Here is a 20,195-nt window from a genome sequence, read left to right as displayed (position 1 = left end):
TCTTTTTGGTTAATACAAATTACAAAGTAATAGCTAAAAGATAACTCAGAGATAACATTCAACAGTGAAACATAATCTACATACCTGAGGATTCAACGCTGTCGTTCCTTAAAGGCTGTCATTTTTGAGTTTTGTGTCCCCTTCTGTTCTATGAATTGCTATTATGTACTGTATATCTAAGGATTTGTGAAGAAAATGTTTGTGTAAATATTATATCTTTGGTTTCATTCATCATACATGTATTCTCTCAAAAACATCCCGAACATACAATTCAATAACAAAACACAAACAAGAAACAAGTTTTGAAAAAACTAGTTTAATGAACCTAGCAGAATCAAAGACAGAGACACGAATAAAACCATCAAGCTTCCATAGAAACCATTCATATGCTTATAACAAGAAGACGATGATGAAGAAGGTGAACTTGAGGGACCGGGATTTCTTCTAGCTGCTGTGGAGTTCTCTTTGGAGCAAGTCAAGTTGCAACGGCTCGGCCTAACCACTCTATAGACACCGTTGCTTGTGAGTAAGTAGATGTCTTTGTTGTTATCTTCACCAAAGGAGAAGACATAGCCTAGAGATGGCCCTGAACTTCCCGGAGAATCACTGCATTTCATAGGTGAGTCGTCGGCGCAGCTGAAGGTTGTTCTGTTGCTCACAAAGTTCCCGCTATTAGCAGGCGTTTCAATCCCCGCCCACACGCCATTTCCATATAGATCAGCATACACGTACCTGCACAAGAAAAAATTATTTTTATTTCAAAAGGTTTTGTAACTATATGAATGTGAGAGCCACAAGAGAGAGTGTATGTTGGCTCACATTCCAGCTGTGCAAGGATCAGTCTCTGATCTATAGAAGTATCCTCCAGTGATTGAAGCTGATTTTCCACTTGAGTCAACTTCAGAGTGGTTGTAACCCATCACAGGAAGTATCGTGTTTACTGACTTAGCAGATGTGTTTCCTCCAGGGGATGACTCCGGATGGAAAATATTTGGGCCTTCGTAAACACGCCAACCGTAGTTTCCTCCTTTGGTAATGAGATCCACCTCTTCATATGTGTCCTATATTAACAGATAAACATATCAAGAATAATGAAAGACTGCAAAGAAAAAACAGACAAACTGATTGTTGAAACCAGCTATTACCTGTCCAACATCAGCACACATGAAGTAAGAAGGTCTAGAAGAATCAAAGCTGCATCTCCATGGGTTTCTCAATCCAACAGCCCATATTTCAGGTTCAAGATCTTTGTCTTCACGGAAAGGGTTGTCTTTTGGTATAGAGTAGTTTCCCCATAAACCCATTTTGGAGATCTCAGAAGCACCTGAAGACATTTTTGGACCTTGGTAAATGACAAAGAACATTCATATAATGCTGTGTTTTTGCATCACATGTTGCAGATTCAGCTACTACTTAAACAAAAGGCAAAGTATACCCACTAGGAATGTTATCTACGTCAAGCCTCATGATCTTTCCTAGCAACGATTTCTTGTTCTGTGAGAAATTATACGGGTCTGCGCCTCCGCCTCCATCTCCCATCATGAAGTATAGGTATCCATCTGGACCAAAGAGAATCTGTCCAGCATGGTGAGATGTGAAAGGAAGTCCCATTGTGAAAATCCTCCTGACTTCTGTTGGCTTAGCGTTCTTTGCCTGAACAGTGGGAAAAAGCTTAAGGCTCTATGACAAACAACAAAAGTTTAAGATGCTGAAAAGGGGAAAAGAAAAGTATATACCTTAGAAGGGTCGGGCGAGGTACCATTGGTTGTATACTCAGCTATTACGGTTTGGTATTGGCATGGTTGTGATCCACTGTCAGGAGTTATTTTGGAAGGATCACAGTTGACATCGGAGTTACATGAGCACCTTCCAGTACATCCCGGCCACTTGGACTTATCACAATTGAAAGAAGCGAAGAACCGTCCATTTTGAGCAAATTTTGGATGAAAAGCCATTCCCATCATCCCAAACTCAGTATCAAAATGAATCTCATCAGTCAAATCCACAAACGGACTAGATGGATCCACATCCAATACCTCGCCTGAATCCTGATCCGGTATACCAGCCAAGAATACTATTCCAGGTTGTGTAGAGAAGAAAGCACGGTTGGAGCCATCAGGGTGAGGAACCATGTTGAGGTAAGAACCGTTCCCGATTTTCTCAAGGCATAGACCAGAAGGCGGCTTGACAGGAGTAGTGTCATTAAGAGTAACAGGCTCACCTTTGAAGCAAACAGTTTCATTGGAGCTAGCTCCACCAAAGGCACTGCGGAAATCGGTTTTGGACTGCCACAGATCAGCAAGCTTGGAGGTATTGTTATTTGATGGCGCTCCAGCTCGGCCTTGCAAAGAGGCAGCGAAAAGAGAACCCGATATGGAGACGTTTTGACATGTCTCCCATGTGTCAGAGCAAAAGTCCGTTGTGGAATCTGCTGAGCTGCTGGTAGAGTTGCAGAGGATTGGAACAGACTGTTGATCTGAATTATCTCTGAATAAGTCCGATGAATAAGGATCGCATTTCTGTAACATCAAGAGTAAGAACTTAGAACACAATTCCTCTTCTGCATATTCTTTTTCAAACAAAAACAGGACAATGGTTCCAAACTAATGAGGTTAAAAGTGGTTACAGATTGAAGTAAAATTATGTATTGAGTGTTGCATAATGAAACCATTTGAAGAATTTTTCAGAGATACAAGATAAGATTGTACTTACAGCACAAAGGATTGACTTTACAACAGAAGCACAACCCTTGTCGGAAATGTTCATAGCTTGGAATTGCTTATTCAAATTGGAATCTTCCATCGTATTGCAGCATGTCTTTACTTTGTAAGGACAAAAGCTCAATGTCGAATTCACCTCCAAAGGAGCTCCTGCAAAAAAAAAAAAAAAAATTGACCACTACATCAAATCAAGAATAGCAGAACTAAAATAAAATCAGTAGGATAACAAAAAAAAACTCACTTGAATCGGAACAAAGAGGAAGAGCCAAGGAAGAAAGAGCGAAGCATGATGACAGGAACAAACAGAAGAAGAACTGATGAAGCCTCATGGTGTCTCAGAAGAGACAAATCTTGAGGCTTATGGATAATGACAGTGGAAGAGAGAGAGAGAGAGCGAATCAAGAAAGAAGATGAAAAGAAAACTCTATTTTATACATCCTGATCTCTCAGGACAAGAAGACAAGAGAGATATGATTGAGAAGCAAATAATAAAAATTAGTTTGTTTGACTCTGCAGACAGAATAAATGAAACTGCGATGGCGTTTACTGTCTTCCCTGACTACCAACAACCATATCCCCAGAAATCTCTCGTCTGATGTAATAATTAATGAATATTATCATGTTCGTTTTGAATTTTTCAACTTTCTCGTGTCACAGAGAGAGATACGATGCACAAAGTTTGTGTCATTTTCTTTGCTTTGCTGCTAGCTTTTGATTTACAGCTCCTCTCTCATTCACGGGACTATCATCGTCTTCAGATTAGAAAGTCAAAGTAGTTGACTTCTTACCTCTGGGTTTTGGATTTCTAGGAACACTTATTGGAGTTCGAAAAGTAGGTTTGAAGTTGGTAGAGAAAAAAAAAAGCATTTGTCTTCTTCAAGTTCTCTTCCATTTAAGGCTACAAAACTACTTTTCATTCCAAAGTCATAACTTGTTTTTCCTACTAATAAAGTAATTACGTTGACGTTATAAACAGTGAAATGCATTGAATAGTGTTGGTGAATGGTGATTGGTTTTTAGATTAGTCTGAATAATGAATGAATGACTGAGACTTGATGGCCTGCAGTATTATTTAAATGCATAGAGCATAGTTTATCAACAAATTTGAATTTTTATAAAATTACAACATTATTGGGGGATCCGAGATGTCTATACACTTCACAAAACTCACATTTGTGGAAGAAACTACAAAAAAAGAAAGAGAGACAAAGATCTCATCTTTCTTTCTTCCCATCTCTAAACACACACACACACACTTGATGAAAACATAACTTGCAATTAACTTAATAGGTAAAGTATTTGATGTGTACCTCTGGGAAGCAGTATTTGTATTTTTCTTTCTGAAGTATAGTATTCACAAGAACTCTATCGACGATGCAACCTCTTTATAAGGATCTGTCGATATAGCGCCTTTGTCCTAAAGAACAGTACAACGGCAACCAAAAACCCGAAGAAGGCAACAGACGCCATTATAATATATGACAGCCTGAAGCAGTGAGAGCCATAACATGTGTTCCCTTCTCCAGAAGCAGTCTTGTCATAGAAATAACCGATCAATCTTACAGAGAAGATATAGGAACCAATGGGACTAGCCACGGATATGGTGTTGAAGATGGTTCCCATGTGGCGGACCCCGAATAATTCAGAGGTGATTGTAGGCATCAATGACCACTGTGAACCATAACAAACGCCAACTATAACAGAACCAACATAGAGGTTTCCGTGAAAACCAGAGGCTATGATTAGGTGGCCTATGGTCATCGTTCCAAGTGTTGCAGCCATTAGCAAAGGACGTGGCCATCCTTTTTTGTGCAGCAATGCATCTGAGGCATAACCAGCTCCAAACCTACCAATAAAGTTCCATATACTCCACAAGGAGACCAGTGAATTTATCTCAACAGATGAGTATCGAAGAGACTCGCCTATTTGTCGAATGTTGTTTATCGTCGAAAGTCCAGAGCCCATTCCACAAATCATGGCAAGAAACAACAACCAGAAGCTTAGGTTTTTCATAGCTTGCAGAAGATTCAGGTTCTCATTCATACCAGAATCTACTCTATTGTCTCCTTCAGAACTTTGGTTACCGGAGGTTGTTGCCTTTGGGCTGCTAACGAGAGGGGAATAATCCTGTGGTGCTGTTTTTTCAATGCCGTCTTGTTGTGCTCTTCTCGCAATAAGTAGAGGCAAGGCAAGCAGGACGAGTAGACATACCAGTGTGACAACATTGGCCCATGATGACAAACCAAAGGTGTTCTTCAATATGATAACGATCATAAGATAAGCTGCAATGATTAGAGATACAGCTGAAAGACCATTTAAATGCTTTTTATCATCGGCTACGCTTGTCTCATAGATCCTGACTAGAGGCATGACCAAGAGTGAGAGCACTGTTGGTGTTACTGCCAGTAGAAGAATGAAGCTCGCTGGATCTCCAGCACACACTGTCTCGTACAGTTGAATCAATATCGCTCCACTTAGACCAAGAAAACCCTGCAAAGAAAGAATTAGTGATAAGCTTGGATGCTTCACCGTAATTATAAACAAACTGAAACCGTGTCAACAGTATAAAAGCATATTCAAAACTGACCAATTTATACAAAGACCATGACCTTCTTAATAGAAATACATCATGTTATCAAGTACCAAATGTACTTCAATCAAAAGTTTCCTATGGCATTTTACACTGAGTCAATCCACGACATAACCTTTCTTTTTGTCAAACTCCAAGACATAAACTTAAGTCTGATAAATCAACTAGATACATAAGCCAAAATTCTCCAAAACTCCTGTCAAAAATCTAAGATTCCCAAAAAGATGGAATCAACAGAAAATCATCTACATCCCACAAAACTTTCAGCTTGCATCAGTTAGCACTCACAAGTCACAACCACTATAGTATGTGGAGAAAATTTTCCAGATTAGAAACCATGAATCTCCCAGTGTTGATATATACTAAACCAAATGGGGTTTAAAAGAAGTTACTACTCTCAAAAGTGGAGGTTGCATTCACATTCACATTTAAAAGGTTAACCAGAAAAGAACAAATATTTGCCAAGCAGTAGGTCCTACACTTATGATACACAATTTCGACTCTTTTTTACGTCAGACGTCAGATCACGATTCATAATGTCAGTGTGGATTCAAAATGTCAGATCCCCATTTATACCCTACCAGGATCATAATAGTCGTATACTGATCATTTTAGGTCCCAAGGAAACTTAAAGCATGATCCAACAATTACAGATTCATTCAAGATACGGACAAATTTAAAGACTACAGTAAAAAAAAAAAATCACCTTCATAATGCCGACGGCTGTACCACCATAGTCAGCGAAATTCTCAACGGCACTAACGACATTAGCCGTATTGAAGAACGTTTGCGACTGAGATGCTAACAACATAAAGAGACACATCAACGGCACCGGCGGCTTCGAAATCAGCCCGGTAACGGAGGCCCAGATGAGAAAATAACCGGCGAAGCATTGAATTGCCCCAATAGCAAGCACCAGCCAAGGCCCTCCTGCGCCTCCTCCGGTTCCGCCTCCCCGTCCACGTCGGCGATTTGATGTAGCGTATGTATACAAAAGCCCGGAGAAAACCCCGGCGTTAGCTCCGATGTCCTTGAAGACGGAGACGGTGTCGAGGGTGGATTGATCGTACGATTGAGTCGATTTCAAGACGGCGGAATAGATACTGAAGGTGTAGGAACCGCCGCTTGTGCACTGCATCCATATACTAGCCGCCATAGCCACCCATTTCGTCCTCATCGCTTCCATCGCCGCCAATTAATTTACCCACCAGCTTTCTCGCCGGTAGAAAGAAGAAGCGAAGACGATCACGAATTTAATTTTATTGTTGGACCAACATTTTTTAATAATCATAATTAAACTTAAATGGGCTGATGATGTTGTGATGAGCCCATATAGTAAATGTGGGCCCAATAAATTGGAATGTCACGTGGAGTCATGTGGATAACACACGAAATGCACAAGACGGCTCGTGGAAGAGAGAAGACGGGAACGAACGAGATTAAAGAAACGGAGTCAACGTGGGCATGGGGACAACTGTACGGCCGGCCAAGGTCATGCCATTTTTTGCATTAACACGTACGCGGAAATTGGACCACTCTTTTTTTATAATATAATTAAATTACGAGGGCTGACTCAGCTAAATTTCCGGCACATCACGAGGTTTACAAATATCAAAATTTGTTAATTAACAAATTCAATTGGACTGTTAATAATTTTCTACATGTCGGATCCTGCATTACAGTTAAACAACTACAATTAATTGTTTTCCCCTATAAATATTATGAGTAAGTTACGACGTTGGAGAAATAAACAAATCTTGAACAGTTGACAAGAAGCAAAATTTTTTTTTTTTTTCCCTCTGATTTAAAAAATTTGGTAAATGATGTTGAACAATTGTAAATGATACTATGATCTATTATCTCCATTCATGAGATAATTCTTCTTTAAGAAAACAAAAATCAGGATTTTACGTATGAATTTTTCATCACAATCTATACTTTTTTTCTTTGGTAGAGACAATGAAAATAAAACAGAAAACACAAATAGTAGTAAAAAAAGAGACAAAACAGATATTTAAAAGAAAAGAACTTTAAATCCCGCCACAGTATGATAGTAGCATTAAGCTTTGGTTGGTTATATTACAGGTGCAACGTCTCGGTCACTTCCAATATAATAAAACCTTTAAAAAATCCCACATTGATTTTAAAATTCGGGTAACTTGAGTGACGACTATGAAGATGATTCAGGCCTTACAAATCCTTCCTCTTAACTCATCAACTCGGTTCTTTCTTCTTTCCTTGTTTTTCTTTTTCTTTTTCTTCTCCTTCACTTCACGACAAGACCAACGCAAGTTTGATTCTCACGGCGGTTGATGGGAGGCGGACATCTTCATTCCCTTCCGCCGGAAAATGTTTCCGTTTCTTCTCCTGCGGTTACCGTCGGAAACACCAAACTTTCCGATGCTCCAGTTCTTTTCTTTGTTTACTGCCACAAAGCTTTCCGTGCTCAGCTGGTGGACCTTCGATGTTTAGCTACCGACGCCGCAGAAACTGATTCCTTTAGCCGTGAAGATCTAGCGGTGGAGTTACGCCGCAAGTTTGAGTTCTTGAAGCTTATATATAAGTATCATAGCGCAGCTGAAGATGAGGTTAGGTTTTATCAACTTTACTCTGTTTTTCTAATTTCATTTTGCCCCTGCTTCATATGTCACAAGTTGAATTCGAATATATATAGTCCATTGATCTTGGTTAGTCCTTGTCAAATGTTTGTGAATCTTTAATTAATGATGTCAAGACTCTGACTTATAGATTTGGAATGTTTTTTTACTGGCGGCAGGTTATATTTTTGGCGCTTGATGCACGAGTGAAGAACATAATTTCTAATTATTCGCTTGAGCATGCTGGCACAGATGATCTCTTCACCTCAGTTTTCCATTGGCTACATGTTCTTGAAGAGGGCATAGGAACCAGAAGTGATGTTCTTCGTCAAGTTTTACTATGCATAGGCACCATTCAGTCATCCATATGCCAACATATGCTTAAAGAAGAGTTGCAGGTACAATTAAAAATGGTTATAGCATATGTTATAAAAACAACAGCTTTTGATGGAAATAACATCTACTTGACTATTTCAGTTATAGAATAATTGGTTAAAGTTGATCAGGCTTATAACTTCACGCTTCATGCAGGTCTTTCCTTTGTTAATTGAGAAGTTCTCTTTCCGAGAGCAGGCTTCACTTGTGTGGCAATTCATTTGTAGTGTTCCAGTAATGGTTCTGGAAGAATTTTTGCCATGGATGATGTCTTATCTCTCTCACGACGAGAGAATTGTAACTGAGAATTGTATTAAAGATGTCGTCCCCAATGGAGACTCATTACAACAGGTATATGTTCCCTTTTGCTGAGACTATGTTTTACTTCTATCTTCGTGATTCTGATAAAAATGATACAATTTTTTCTAAAGGTCATATGCTCTTGGCTACTTGAAAAGAGTCAATCTTGTTGTGGGATTCCTTCAGAGATCATTAAAGGAGTCCACTATGTAGATGTGTCTAAAAATATGAAGAAATCACCACTTCATGAGACACATGAGTCCAACGGATGTTTTCAACGCTTTTGGCAGTGGAGTAAAAAATCCCTATCTATTCCAAATGTAGGACACAGCCCGATTCATGGTCTTCATCTTTTTCAAAACGCAATCGAAAAAGATTTGAGAGACATTCAAGAAGGATTATGCCAAGCAAAGTTCCCAAGCCTTCTTTTGGACCTTGATGTACTGATGGCTCGATTAAACTTCCTTGCTGATGTCCTTGTTTCTTACAGGTAATAGTTTTGTTGGATATAACTTGATTTTTTCACTTTGGTATGGTGCATACTCTCTTAAAACATGTTTGTTTTTCTTCCTTAGATAAGATTTTGTTTTGTTGCAGCAATGCATATAAAAAGTTCTTTCACCCGGTGTTAGAAGAAATGACAGATCACCACTCTTCAACAGCCGTACAATTCACCATAGATGACTGTCTCGAGAATTTTCAGAGATTGCTATACAAAAGTGCTGGTGAGAAAGCAAGGACAGATCATTTTCTACTTCAGCTTCAGGATGAACTTGAGTCTCTTATAGTCCAAGTAACCAAGCAATTTTCCGTACAGAGAACAAAGGTAAACTTTATGACACTCCTCTAAAAACTTCGTGCAAGTCTTATGAATATTGTATCTAACATTTTTACTCTCATTGTTCACCAGGTCTTCCCTATCATCAGCAAGAATTGCAACCATGAAATGCAACAACAACTCCTATACACAAGCATTCATGTCTTACCTCTTGGATTGCTAAAGTGTGTCATACTTTGGTTTTCTGCTCATTTGTCAGAAGAAGAATCTCAATCCATTCTTCTTTTCTTAAGTATGGAAGATTTCTCTTCCAACAAATCATTTGCACGCCTCTTGTTGCAGTGGCTTCGCTTTGGCTACTCCGGCAAAACATCTGTTGAAAGTTTTTGGAAACAGCTGTCTGTAATGTTCAAAGTAAGATGCTCCTGCCAAAAAGAGAACAATGAAGAAGCATCTGGATCTGTTTCCAACCAAGCACAGCTGGAACCATGCAAAGGATCTAAAGATGATTTGTTTGTTTGTCCTTGGAAGAAAAATAAGTCTTCATCCTGCTTACTGTCAACTGATACAGGTGCTGGAGACATGTATGAGACACCTTACTCTAGTCGAATGAATCAGCAAATGATTTTCTCAGGAAAGCATAAGCCTCCTCTCCATCTTCCTGAATTTTTTGGTGAAAAGAACACGGATGATCCCCTCATTATGGACGTTAAACCAATTGACCTCCTTTTCTTCTTCCACAAGGCAATGAAGATGGATTTGGACTATCTTGTTTGTGGATCAGCAAGATTGGCAACCGACTTTCGTTTCCTCAAGGAGTTTCACCAGCGATTCCATATGATAAAGTTCTTGTATCAGATACATTCTGATGCAGAGGATGAGATTGCGTTTCCAGCATTGGAGGCCAAGGGACAACTAAAAAACATTAGTCACTCATTTAGCATTGATCATGAGCTAGAAACTAAACACTTTGATAAAGTTTCATTCATTTTGAATGAGATGTCAGAACTGAACATGTTGGTTTCTACAATCAATTCTGGTGCAACAGACCACCGAAAAATGAAGTATGAGCGGTTATGTCTGAGTCTCCAAGAGATTTGCAAATCCATGCAAAAGTTATTGTCTGAGCATATCCAACATGAAGAAACTGAACTCTGGGGTCTATTCAGGAACTGTTTCGCTATTGAAGAGCAAGAAAAAATCATAGGGTGCATGCTGGGGAGAATAAGTGGGGAAATATTGCAGGATATGATACCCTGGTTGATGGAATCTTTGACCTCTGATGAACAGCTTGCAGCGATGTCCTTGTGGCGCCAAGCAACAAGGAAAACAATGTTTGTTGAATGGCTAACAGAATGGTACAACGGTCATGTTATACAAGATGAAGCAAGAGAAGCAAACAACAATCCATATGGGGATTCAGATCCACTTGAGATGGTCTGGGAATATCTATATGAAGCAACTACGGATGAGGACATAAGGAGAATTGGCAGGTACCTTGTCGAACTCCCAGAGACAGACTTGACAGGTATTTTGAATAAGCCACCTTCTAATAACAATGTAAAGGCTGGAAACAAAGAGGAAAAAGATTTGGAACGCTCAGAAAGTAAGAAGATGTGTTGTAGAGGATCTGAAAAGATGGGGGATAAAGAACAAAATGACATCAATTACGAGACAAGAGATCCTGCTCAGAATTTCCAAATGTCTCAGAAGGTTAGCAGGTTTGGTCAAGCCAAGAAATATGAACAATTGTTAACAATGAGTCAAGAAGAACTGGTGGTTTTGATTAAGAAAATATCATGCGACTCTTCCCTGGATCCTCAAAAGAAATCCTATATCAAGCAGAACTTATTAATGAGGTAAGCCATGCTACCTCTCTTTTGGTGTCATGTTTGTAACTTATTTTTATAAGTCTGTTTCGTCTTATACAATATCTCTATTAACATAAATATGTTAACTTTGGTGGTTAAATTTAAAAGATCATAGTCAAAATAGCTAAGATCATATTAAATTTGTCTTTCTTATATATATTTTGTTTTGATCACTCACATAAGGCACATAAATTCTTTCAGTCGATGGAATATCTTACAACGGACATACAATATGGAACCATCCTCTCTCTCAAGTAACATGGAAACATTTCCTGGTCAAGATCCATCATATCGAGATCCTCACAGTTTGATCTTCGGTTGCAATCACTACAAGAGGAATTGCAAGCTTCTTGCCCCTTGTTGCGACAAACTCTTCACATGTATCCGATGTCACGATGAAGAGGCTGATCACTCCGTGGATAGGTAGTAGCATCTTCTACTTTCATGCAAGGAGCTTCGATAATCTTGTTGGATCTTCAACCGTCTTTGTTTCTCTTGAATTCTTATGCAGGAAACAGATAACAAAGATGATGTGCATGAAATGCCTCTTGATTCAACCGATTGGTGCAAATTGCTCAAATACTTCGTGCAAGTCGTCAATGGGAAAATACTTTTGCAAAATTTGCAAATTATATGACGATGAAAGGTACTTATTATCCTCTTTTACCTTTAATTTTTTTGCAACTTATTATTAAAACTATGAAATGAAATTTTCTTAAAAGAACTTGTTATGCTACCTTTTTGGACCGAGTACTATCGGTAAAGGCTGAGAGTCATTGATTCTTTGTAACAGGAAAATTTATCACTGCCCTTATTGTAATCTCTGTCGAGTAGGGAAAGGATTGGGAATTGACTACTTCCATTGTATGAAATGCAATGCTTGCATGTCACGTACCTTAGTAGAGCACGTTTGCAGGGAAAAGTGCTTAGAAGATAATTGTCCGATTTGCCATGAGTACATTTTTACATCCAACTCTCCAGTGAAGGCTCTTCCTTGCGGCCACTTGATGCACTCCACATGCTTTCAGGTACTTAACTCTGTCACAATATGCTTTTGGGTAACAATGATAACTTGAAACACATTTATAAGATTACTTAAGCTTTGTTGTTTTTTTTATTATGTTTGTAGGAGTACACATGTTCACATTACACATGCCCTATCTGCAGCAAGTCGCTAGGAGATATGCAGGTTAGTTACACCATTTTCAATTATACAATGTTTTGTTTTCCCGGTAGAAGTTTAGTAATACTCTGAAACTGAATCAAGAACCGTCCCACACAGGTTTATTTTAAAATGTTAGACGCATTGCTTGCGGAAGAGAAGATGCCTGATGAATACTCCAATAAAAGTCAGGTTTAGATCTCTCTCTTTCTCCATATTATTACATAGAACAGAGCATATCTCTCTCTCTCTTTCTCTCTGTCTCTCTCCCCAGATGGAATATTAAGATGCAATGGTAACTGGTAAGACGGTTTGGTGCAGATCATACTGTGTAATGACTGTGGAAGGAAAGGAAATGTTCCTTACCATTGGCTCTACCACAAATGCACAACATGTGGCTCCTACAATTCAAGGCTCCTTTAGAACTTTCTCCAGTTTTTCTATTTCCATTTTCATAATAGTAGATTTAGCAATATATTTAGTACATTGCTGGTAAGAAGTCATTTTTGTAACATTTGATTGCTGTACAAAAATAAAACATACAAAAACTATTGCGAATGTTAATAAATTAGGGTCGTATCACCCTCAAATATTGATTTATATACTCCCATTACAACCCATTGTAAGAGGAGAAAGTGTTGACCTGAGGACAAACTCTGGAGATAAGTTCCAGTCATCACTAACCTTTTAACTTATGATATTACAAAACCAGACCACTGAGATTCTGTGAGAGGCTCAAAAAACTCAAGATGCCTTAAAAGAATAAAACAAACCACCTAATCTACAACTAGAGCAAATGCATTCTCTCAACATATGATTCAAGCAACCACTTCTTGAGAGGCTCTCCGCATTCTACAAAACAACATGAGTTCCCATTCTCAGTGAAAAACGGGAAGTTGAAGATGTTGAGCAATTCCTCAACTGCTTGTCTCACCATCGACGTGCCCGTGACTCTACTTCGTCTTCCCCAACCATTTACTATATCAATTCGTGAAGGACAGTCACCTGAAACCAACATCTGCTTACAGAACCATGCAAGTGTCCTTGAAAGTGTGATTATTGCAGTTCCTTCCGACATTACATGGAGATTGATAAGCCAATAGCTGCAGTTTTTCTCCCTCAATGTATTTGGATACACATTCTTAATTGCAGCCACTTCCCACATCGAGCCAGCCTCTTCTTTTAGACCTGACTTGTGGAGAAAATCCACTATTGCGTCCATGAGCCCCCGCTTGCTCTCTCTGTCCTCACTGTGCATAAAATCAAGAAAGTTGCTAACATGATCACGCACATTTTGGCCATCAGGACCTGCAGGTGGCATTTTAAGGAGAAAGATGTGAGCCGGATGACCTGAGACTGCCATTAGCTCGCCACAAAATCCCATGTCAAAGTTTGAACGAGCATCTGTGCAACAACTCAATGGTAACGTATATGTCTGCAAAGAAGGATGTAGATCAAGCGTCAACATGCTCTGTAATAAGTTATAGGCTTCAGACATCCTGTGAACCCTAAGGAAAGTGCTGAGAAGGGAATTACATGTGGGAACATTAGGTCGAAGACCGGCGTGAATCATTGCTTGGTACCATTGCCAAGCTTTTTCCACACTGCCAGCTTTTCCCCACAAGTCCACCAAAAGACCATAAACCGGTTCATCAGAAACCCAATTCTTACGTTGCATCTCAGCAAAAACACCCTCTGCTTCCTCGAGAAATCCACAGTGACCAAACACCTCCATAACAAGACTGTATGTCACTTTGTCTGGTTGAAACCCGGCGTTTTGCATGTCTCGGTAGAGCTTCAACGCAGTCTCATAATTCCTCGCCTTGGCATGCAAAGCTATCATGATGTTGAATGTGACCAAATTAGGGGTACAACCTTGACCAACCATTTCACAAAAGAGCCTATGGGCAGCAGGTAAATGGCCTGCTTTTCCAAGATAGTTTATTATTACACTGTAGGTGAAAGTATCAGGAGAAAGACCCGCTGCTTGCATTCTCTGGTACATGTCCATGGCAACGTCAAGAAACCCAGCTTTGGCGTGGATGTCTATCAGGGTACAGTAAGTTACTCGGTCAGGCTCACATCTAGCCTCTTGCATTTGATTAAAAACATTCACAGCTTCATTCAGATAATTTGCACGGCCATAGCTATGGATAAGTCGGTTAAACATAACAGTATTTGGCTGACATCCATCTCTAACCATCTCATCAAGAAGCTTGTTTATCTCACCAAATTGCTTTGCACGACCAAGATTACCTACCATAGTGGTATAAGTATGCCCATCATGCTTAAAACCAAGCGCATTCACATAATTATCCATCTGCTTAAGAACTTGGTTTGCTTGGTATGCATCCATCCTGAAACCAAAATTGTGAAGAGCCTCTTCAGCAGCATGTCCCCATTTGAATCTCTGCAGTATACTAGAAACATTTTCGACAACATATCCAGGGTTACAATACTGCCTAGGTGTTGGAGCAGTCCCTGGAGTCACTCTCATCATTTCCTTTGAGGGTTTACAGAAACCTTCAACAGAGGATATCATCGTCCTGTCATCATAAGAATGCACATTATAGTCACAATTACCCGACGCATACCTAGTCGAGTCAATATTTGGTCTTTGTGGCATGTTTTTCCTTTTTCCAGAGACAGTGTTTGAGAGTAAATCATGAGCTGCAAACGACTTCTCTGCAACGTCATTTGATGCTTGCTTAGTACCTGGAGAGCTGTTTATAGGAACTCGGTCTGATGAATCATTGGAAGCGGACCTAGGGTAGACTTTAGCAAGGTGCTTTCTTCTGATGAATTTCACATTTGACGACTTAACACTCGAAATAGGCCCAGTAGGATCAACAATACAGCTTTTAGGCAAACCAACGACTTCAGTTCCATCTGATAAAGGGATCTTGTAGTTTGCTATATCTGACAATAAATTTACAGTTCCAATACCAGCCTTGACTATCTGATCCCCCACATCATTTTTAATAATAGCAGAAGCAAGATTTCCAGAATCTGCTTTCCCCGGCAAAGCAGGAGACGATACATGTTGCGGATGAAGAGATGGACGGGTGAAATGTTCAACCGTCTTTGGGACCACAAGTGGTTTAGCAGCTTCTACTGGTAATATATTTCCGGCTAGTCCAGCTGCTAAATTAGATGCTCTTTTAGCACCAGTATGTACAACTTCAGTCCTAATTTGCTGACGTTTTGAGACGCAACTTTCATCCTCAGGGGTTGTACAAGAGTTTCCATCAGCTGCACTAGGTCTCGTTCCGCTAATAAAAAAGGATCTTGCTGAACTGGAAAGATTACTAATGTGCTTTGCACGAATCATTGTCTGCAAAAACAAAATGAAGCACAAACTCTCAGAAAAAAGGCTAATATAGATTTAAAGATCTGGCAAGTAAAAGAAGAGTGTTCCCTTAAACTATCTTAGCAACCTATAACACTACCTGATATATATCTCACCAGAATTATGTCAACGGAGCCACCCTTGTTCGTGTAACCAAGCCATAAATTACAAAGCAAATTTACATTTTATTAGCCATTTAGCTTTCTTGTCCATAAAACAGTAAACACCTCTTTATCCCTTAAAAGTTATAACAAACTGAAATTTTGTGTACATTACTTATTCAAAGTCACCCTTAATCTTAGACCATCTCCAATGGTTTTTCTTATTTTTTCCTCTATAATAGAGGACCTTTATAATAGAGGTGAGTTTTACTCCAATGGTCTTCTATTCTCACCTCTAAAATAGAGATTGCTATTTTTTCCTCTATTTATAGAAAAACCTTTGTAAAAAAAAAAATAAGATTCCTCTATAAATAGAGGAAAAAGATAGCAATCTCTATTTTAGAGGTGAAAATAGAGGACCATTGGAGTAAAACTCCCCTAAACTCACCTCTATTATAATGTTCCTCTTATTATAATGTTTCTCTTTTATAGAGGTAAAAATAGAGGAGCATTGGAGATGCTCTTACATAATTCTCAGATTCTTTCAACCATTTAACAACTAGAAAAACTGAGCTTTTCAATTTTCATTTCAGCTTCTCCATGAAGTATCATCCTTTCACACACCAAGAATCCCAAAATTGCCAAAACTAGAATATAATTACAACAATGTCTATTGACAGAGCTGAAACAGACCAGCTACATTAGGCATTTTAAACCAGTCGCTCAAAAACATGTGCAGTGAAACCGAGCCTCGGTTAGAAACATTAAAATCTTGAAAAACATTGACCAACTCTAAAGAAACAGAGCTGAATTAGAGTCATCACTTATAACATACAGTCAAACGTTTTGAATACGTTCAATCTCAAAAAAATTAACTCTCATTGATTTAAACTGAGAACAATCCAAGTTCCAAGTTCCAAGCTCGATCGATATCACCGAAAAAACAAAGGAGAGTAACCCAAAAATAAGCAGCATTTATTACAAAGAAAGAAACAAAAATTCCATCGGAAGAAAAAAAAAGTAAAGAGCATAAGCACAGATCAGACAGAGACTACGACGTCACCTTCAAAACGGTGGTGTTTGACTTCCTCCGTCTGCTTCGTTTTCCCCAGACAACAAAAAATAAATTCAAGAGAAATGAGAATGAAAAAGAGAGAGATAGAAGAAAAAGGCCAATTTTGCCTTCTCCCCTCTGTGGCCGTCAAATATGGAAGCTTCAAGTTTGTTTTGCTCTCCAAGCAAATTGGGCACACACAAGCTACAAAAGTTATGACCTTTGCAAAGGTCACGACTTTTTTTTTTTTTTGTTTTTTGCTTTTTTCACTGAATTAAATAAATGTTTCCTTTTTTAACCTACCTACCTTTTCAACTATACTCCTAAATCTTTGTATTTATTAAAATAACATCACCATAAATGTTTTTATCCTATTATGAAAATTTGGAAACTCAAAAATCAAAATTATTATATCTGATCGATTCGATTACCATCTTAAGTTTTCGGTGATTCTTTCACATTCAATACTACTACATCTATACTAGTATTTTGCTCAAAAATATTTTTTGGAAATTTTTTACATTTAATGCATTGATTTTAATATTAGTTACCAAAAAATTTAAAATTAATTATAGGTAAGATTTATAAAAATAAGTAAATCTTTCTACCTCATTCAAACATAAATATATGATTCTTTTTCATTTTTATTTTTATTTATATTTAAATTATCTTGAATTATTCTATAATACATTTAGTTACTAAAATTTGTGATTTTTTCCAGCATATGATGTAATACAAAATTTAAAAAACGGACATATATTACTCAATAGATGAATAAAAAAATACGGGTACAATATCCCACATCGACTAAAAAAATTGGGCAATAGTTCATAGTCATACTATAAAAGAGACCAAAATGATTCATATTACATATGAGTATAAAGCTTGATTTATCAGGCATTCAAACTTAAAAAAACTTTTATTTGGTTGATTCTGGTTCTTTATTTTAAAGAGTTTTAAAAAGTTAAATATTATAAATATTTAAAACTTTTAAAAAGTTAAATATAATAAATATTTATATTTTATAAAAAGTATAAATATAATAAATATTTATATTTTATAAAAAGTATAAATATTATAAATGTTTATATTTTTTTTGAAAGTTAAACTTTATATAATGTTAGAAGTATTAATAATATTTAAACGTTTATAAAGTTTCAAATATTATAAATATTTAAACTTTATAAGAAGTTTAAATATTATAAATATTTCAACTTTTAAAAAAAGTTAGAAGATCTTTAAAATATTAATAATATATTTAATTTTTTACGAAACTTCAAATATGAGAAATACTCAACCGTTTTAAGAATTTCAGTCATTATAAATATTTAAACTTTATAAGAAGCGTCAATCTTATAAAAAGTAAATGGTTACAACTTTAATAAATAACATATCAACTCAATCTAATATTTATAATAAAAACAATAAATATTAAAAATGAAGATTATATAGTGCGAGTTAAAATATCTCGGGACTGAGTTATATAGCAGGACGGGTTTTGTCGATATTTATATTAATTTAAAATATCATTAATTTAGTGTTCAACGGGTAAAACATCATTTCATTATTTTGTTAACACTATCGGTATCCGAGAATAGACATATCTAATTAAATTGATTAATAAATATTATGTAGAAAATAAATTATATTGCAGTATTATATGGTTTAAACTAAAATTATTAATTATTATATATTTATAACATATTTAACCAACAAATACAACTTATAATTTAAATGTTTTAGTTATAAATAATTTGTCTTGCGGTACACTGCTGTTCTAATCTAGTGATTATATTGAAATGTTAACTTATTATTTATAATCGCTTTTTCTGGTTAACTTTTAATGAATGTGGTGTCTAATTTGTCACTTTTAAAAGTTAGTGGCTGATTTGTGAGGATAAAAAGAATCTTTGGATTTAACTAAAAAAAAGGCACATGCTGAATGAAAATTCTTTTTTACTTTTTTTGGCTTTGAGCTAATGTTTGGGTTCTGTCCTCCTCAAGTTTTGCTGTACACGTGGCGTTGCTTTTATGTGTTTAATAATACTTTTTAAGAGGTTTAGAGATAGATTTGGGTGGATGTGATTCGATCCGAACTAAAATTTCGGTGGCCTCTTTAATTCGATTTCAAAACCTAAAAATTAAAATGTGTAAACTTATAAGTTTTTGAAACGATGAATTTTAATAAGTTAGAGATATACTGATCACTGATATTGTAACATTTTTTCTTCTTTTCAAAGTACTTATGCGACTGTGCCATTATACTCGTGAGTCCTTTAGCGTTCCTGTGCATGCAAGCATTCCGTTTTAAGCCGAAGTAAGATAATGGGCTTTTCGTATACGTTAGTAGTCTTACTAATCCGTTTAAGACATTTTCTTTTCGAGCCCAACTAGTCTCTTACTAGTCCTAAAGTTGTAAAACTTAATAGAAATAGACCTTGTAAAAATCTTAAGCTAAACCTAAGTTATTCAGAGCCAAAAAAGTATATAGTTCGATCAAGATACTAAGGCTCTGACTGGTTCAAACGCTGCGGTTGCGGTTGCGGGAGATTGCAGAAGCGGACAATTACGGTTTTAAGCGTTTTGAACGACTGGTTTAGCGGTTTAAAATTGGTGCGTTTGCGGGAGGTTTACAACTGGTTGACCAGCGGGTGCAATAGCGGTTGGAACATAATAAATGTGATATCTAATATATAAATGTTTAAAAACACCAAAAACTTTATTAAACTTGATTTATAATTAAAATTTATTAAAATAATAATTATTCAAAAAAAAAATTCATATTGAAATACTTATTCCTTTATGCATTTGGCTTTTCACCAAAATTTTAATAAAGTAATTTGATAAATGACAAAACATATGCTTTAGATAGTAGATCTTTTCTCTTTTCTCTTAGATCGTGGGTCAGTAATTGCATCGGTAGGAATAGTCAAGTGAGAGTGGAGAAGAGTCACTGGTGATTTGTTTTAATATTTTCACAAATAATCTTATTTTCTTAAATTTCTGATGAAATATTATATTTATTTAGATTTATTTTAACTTATGTGCGATGTGCAATTAAATTTACATCAAGTTTTCCGGGTTATTGTTAATTGGAATATTATTTTCTTCTAATTGTTTATTTTATAATCTCTGCAATCGTATTCGTACTTCATTTTCTCCCATCCTTAACGAGTAAAATGGTTAGATAGAAAATACAAGAAAAAAAATTCATTATCATAGATTTCTTTTAAGTTTTTTTACAAAAAAAAAAAAAAAAAAAAAAAAAAAAAAAAAAAAAAAAAAAAAAAAAATTTTT

General features: G+C 36.8%; 4 protein-coding genes across 4 annotated transcripts; 1 reads left to right on the top strand and 3 right to left on the bottom strand.

Moving 5' to 3' along the window:
* LOC104702207 (HIPL1 protein) lies at window positions 184-3,527 on the bottom strand. The gene is made up of 7 exons (XM_010418034.2): window positions 2,962-3,527; window positions 2,713-2,870; window positions 1,737-2,519; window positions 1,440-1,653; window positions 1,146-1,324; window positions 820-1,061; window positions 184-732 (listed from the first exon to the last, which is right to left on the bottom strand). The coding sequence occupies exons 1-7, from the start codon at window positions 3,047-3,049 to the stop codon at window positions 312-314; spliced, it is 2,085 nt and encodes a 694-aa protein (XP_010416336.1). The 5' UTR covers window positions 3,050-3,527; the 3' UTR covers window positions 184-311.
* Window positions 3,767-6,583, bottom strand: LOC104702206 (protein NUCLEAR FUSION DEFECTIVE 4-like). The gene is made up of 2 exons (XM_010418032.2): window positions 6,017-6,583; window positions 3,767-5,210 (listed from the first exon to the last, which is right to left on the bottom strand). Exons 1-2 carry the CDS (start codon window positions 6,494-6,496, stop codon window positions 4,086-4,088), a joined length of 1,605 nt encoding a protein of 534 aa, XP_010416334.1. The 5' UTR covers window positions 6,497-6,583; the 3' UTR covers window positions 3,767-4,085.
* On the top strand, window positions 7,484-12,993 carry LOC104702205. The gene is made up of 12 exons (XM_010418031.2): window positions 7,484-7,898; window positions 8,087-8,305; window positions 8,439-8,633; window positions 8,714-9,072; window positions 9,180-9,408; window positions 9,493-11,219; window positions 11,433-11,654; window positions 11,743-11,877; window positions 12,025-12,259; window positions 12,361-12,420; window positions 12,514-12,585; window positions 12,715-12,993. Exons 1-12 carry the CDS (start codon window positions 7,623-7,625, stop codon window positions 12,814-12,816), a joined length of 3,831 nt encoding a protein of 1,276 aa, XP_010416333.1. The 5' UTR covers window positions 7,484-7,622; the 3' UTR covers window positions 12,817-12,993.
* On the bottom strand, window positions 13,074-17,124 carry LOC104702203 (pentatricopeptide repeat-containing protein At1g74750-like). The gene is made up of 2 exons (XM_010418029.1): window positions 16,907-17,124; window positions 13,074-15,727 (listed from the first exon to the last, which is right to left on the bottom strand). The coding sequence occupies exon 2, from the start codon at window positions 15,722-15,724 to the stop codon at window positions 13,181-13,183; it is 2,544 nt and encodes an 847-aa protein (XP_010416331.1). The 5' UTR covers window positions 15,725-15,727; window positions 16,907-17,124; the 3' UTR covers window positions 13,074-13,180.

Source organism: Camelina sativa, chromosome 7, assembly GCF_000633955.1.
Source record: "Camelina sativa cultivar DH55 chromosome 7, Cs, whole genome shotgun sequence".
In the NCBI taxonomy this organism is placed as follows: domain Eukaryota; kingdom Viridiplantae; phylum Streptophyta; class Magnoliopsida; order Brassicales; family Brassicaceae; genus Camelina; species Camelina sativa.
This window is presented reverse-complemented; position numbering and strand designations above follow the sequence as displayed.

Excerpts from the sequence above, each read along its gene's own strand:
- LOC104702207 (XM_010418034.2), bottom strand. The coding sequence starts at position 3,049 with ATGAGGCTTCATCAGTTCTTCTTCTGTTTGTTCCTGTCATCATGCTTC. Across the intron at positions 2,520-2,712 it reads TAAAGTCAATCCTTTGTGCT|AAATGCGATCCTTATTCATC; the intron begins GTAAGTACAATC and ends TTGATGTTACAG. Across the intron at positions 1,062-1,145 it reads TGTGTGCTGATGTTGGACAG|GACACATATGAAGAGGTGGA; the intron begins GTAATAGCTGGT and ends CTGTTAATATAG.
- LOC104702206 (XM_010418032.2), bottom strand. The coding sequence starts at position 6,496 with ATGGAAGCGATGAGGACGAAATGGGTGGCTATGGCGGCTAGTATATGG. Across the intron at positions 5,211-6,016 it reads CAGCCGTCGGCATTATGAAG|GGTTTTCTTGGTCTAAGTGG; the intron begins GTGATTTTTTTT and ends CTTTCTTTGCAG.
- LOC104702205 (XM_010418031.2), top strand. The coding sequence starts at position 7,623 with ATGGGAGGCGGACATCTTCATTCCCTTCCGCCGGAAAATGTTTCCGTT. Across the intron at positions 8,306-8,438 it reads TGCTTAAAGAAGAGTTGCAG|GTCTTTCCTTTGTTAATTGA; the intron begins GTACAATTAAAA and ends CGCTTCATGCAG. Across the intron at positions 12,586-12,714 it reads AATACTCCAATAAAAGTCAG|ATCATACTGTGTAATGACTG; the intron begins GTTTAGATCTCT and ends GGTTTGGTGCAG.
- LOC104702203 (XM_010418029.1), bottom strand. The coding sequence starts at position 15,724 with ATGATTCGTGCAAAGCACATTAGTAATCTTTCCAGTTCAGCAAGATCC.